Source organism: Phycomyces blakesleeanus, assembly GCF_001638985.1.
Source record: "Phycomyces blakesleeanus NRRL 1555(-) unplaced genomic scaffold PHYBLscaffold_30, whole genome shotgun sequence".
NCBI lineage: Eukaryota > Fungi > Mucoromycota > Mucoromycetes > Mucorales > Phycomycetaceae > Phycomyces > Phycomyces blakesleeanus.
Window position 1 is genome coordinate 113622 of NW_017265187.1, and position 1805 is coordinate 115426.

Here is a 1805-nt window from a genome sequence, read left to right on the forward strand (position 1 = left end):
AGGCAAAATCATTTCAAGAAATTTCATCACCTCTTCCCTTCAATACCTTGGATACACACAGACAAATAAAAATAATTATAAAATAAAAAAAAACAAAAAAAAACATTGCTCATTTTAATCCCCACAGTCACACACCCACACTTTACACTTTACACTTTACACTGTACACTGTATACTGTACACATATACCCTCATATAACCCGCGTGCGCACTACATAGTACATTCACATCTACATCTACATTCATTCACATTACAATTTTTTTTCTTAAAAAAATAAAAGGAAGTCCTTTTATTATTTATTGCTAAGCATGGCAAAGTCAAAGAAGGCTCAGTCTGAACCACCAAAAGTGCCTAAATTACCTACCTTGAGTCCTAAAAAAGATTTGGTGGTAACCGAAGTAGAGCCGAGACAGATCTATTTGATCCATGACTTCTTTACTGCCAAGGAGTGCAATTCACTCATTCAACATTTTGAAACACATCTTCCTCTTCAGCAAGTGTCTACGACTCCTAGACCTGGAGAGGCGTTCCGTAGTAATGATCGACAGTCGTTTGAGGATCCTATATTTGCTCAGAGACTTTGGCAGTTGGGGCTGGATAAAGTGTGCCGGCTGACTGAGGGAATCCAAGGCTTGGCACTTCCACGTCAACCGGTTGGACTGAATTCAAACTTGCGGATTTATCGGTATCGCCCGGGCCAGATGTTCCAGGCACATTATGACGAGAGCGTCAAGGATGCGGCAAGCGGACTGTGGACTGAATGGACCCTGCTGATCTATTTGAATGAGGAAATGGAAGGAGGTGAGACAGTATTTTACAAATCTGTGTCCAAGAGACGTCTTGGAGATCCGATTGTTGTCCAGCCACAGCAAGGTATGGCTTTATTGCATGCACACGATAAAAACTGCATGCTTCACGAGGGTAAAGAGGTTAAAAAGGGTGTTAAATGGGTTCTACGAAGCGATGTGCTTGTAGGATAAATAACTAGATATATATAAGAAGAGAGAAAGATGCAGACAGACACATACCTTGGATGTGTCATAATGATACAAATAATTATAAAAATTATAAAAATTATAATAATGATGATTCAAATTCTGTAATATTTTTATTTATTTATTTTACGAATGACCAGGAAGAAATATAGTCTTGTTATATAAATATCGATATATCGATATATCGATATATCAGTATCTTGTATAAATTTATGGCTTGACTTTTCTCTCTCTCTCTCTCTCTTATATTTATATATTTCAATTCATTTTATTCAAAAATAAAAACAATATTTATATATTTATAACGAATTATTAAATTTAGAATATCAAATGTATCATTTCTTATTTTATAAAGATTGCATGTATTGAATCGGCTTTCCATACTACAATGAATAGGACCAAAAGGAGAAGAAGAAGAAGAATAAGAAGTAGTATATATTATAATTATTATTGTTAATATGTTATCCAAGCATAGTATTATACGATTGTGATTTAGTACAATGCTCTGTAATGACGTCAAAATAAAAGAAAGAAAGAAGGGGGGATGGAGAGGGACCCATAAAGCTCGGTTCTTGTGTGTGAATATGAGAGATAAAGTTCAAAAAGAAGTCTAGAAACCAAGGCGTTAATTCGAAATATTTCCTTTTTGTCTTTTCTTTTTCTTTCTTTTCTTTTCTGCTTCTTCCAAATATATATGTAAGTTTATTGTATAACAATGGATAATGCTCATCAGCTATATAAATAAAGAAACTACCAAGCAACCCAGCACATTTGTATATAAATACAAATACAAATATAACTATAAATAT

At 34.1% G+C, this 1805-nt stretch overlaps 1 protein-coding gene across 1 annotated transcript; it reads left to right on the forward strand.

Annotated features, from left to right (window-relative positions):
* Positions 1–354: 354 nt before the first annotated feature.
* PHYBLDRAFT_92875 (hypothetical protein) lies at positions 355–972 on the forward strand (the record flags this gene model as incomplete). The annotated part of the gene is made up of 1 exon (XM_018443806.1): positions 355–972. A coding segment is annotated over one exon (618 nt), but the record flags the coding sequence as incomplete, so codon positions are not given.
* Positions 973–1805: the final 833 nt, after the last annotated feature.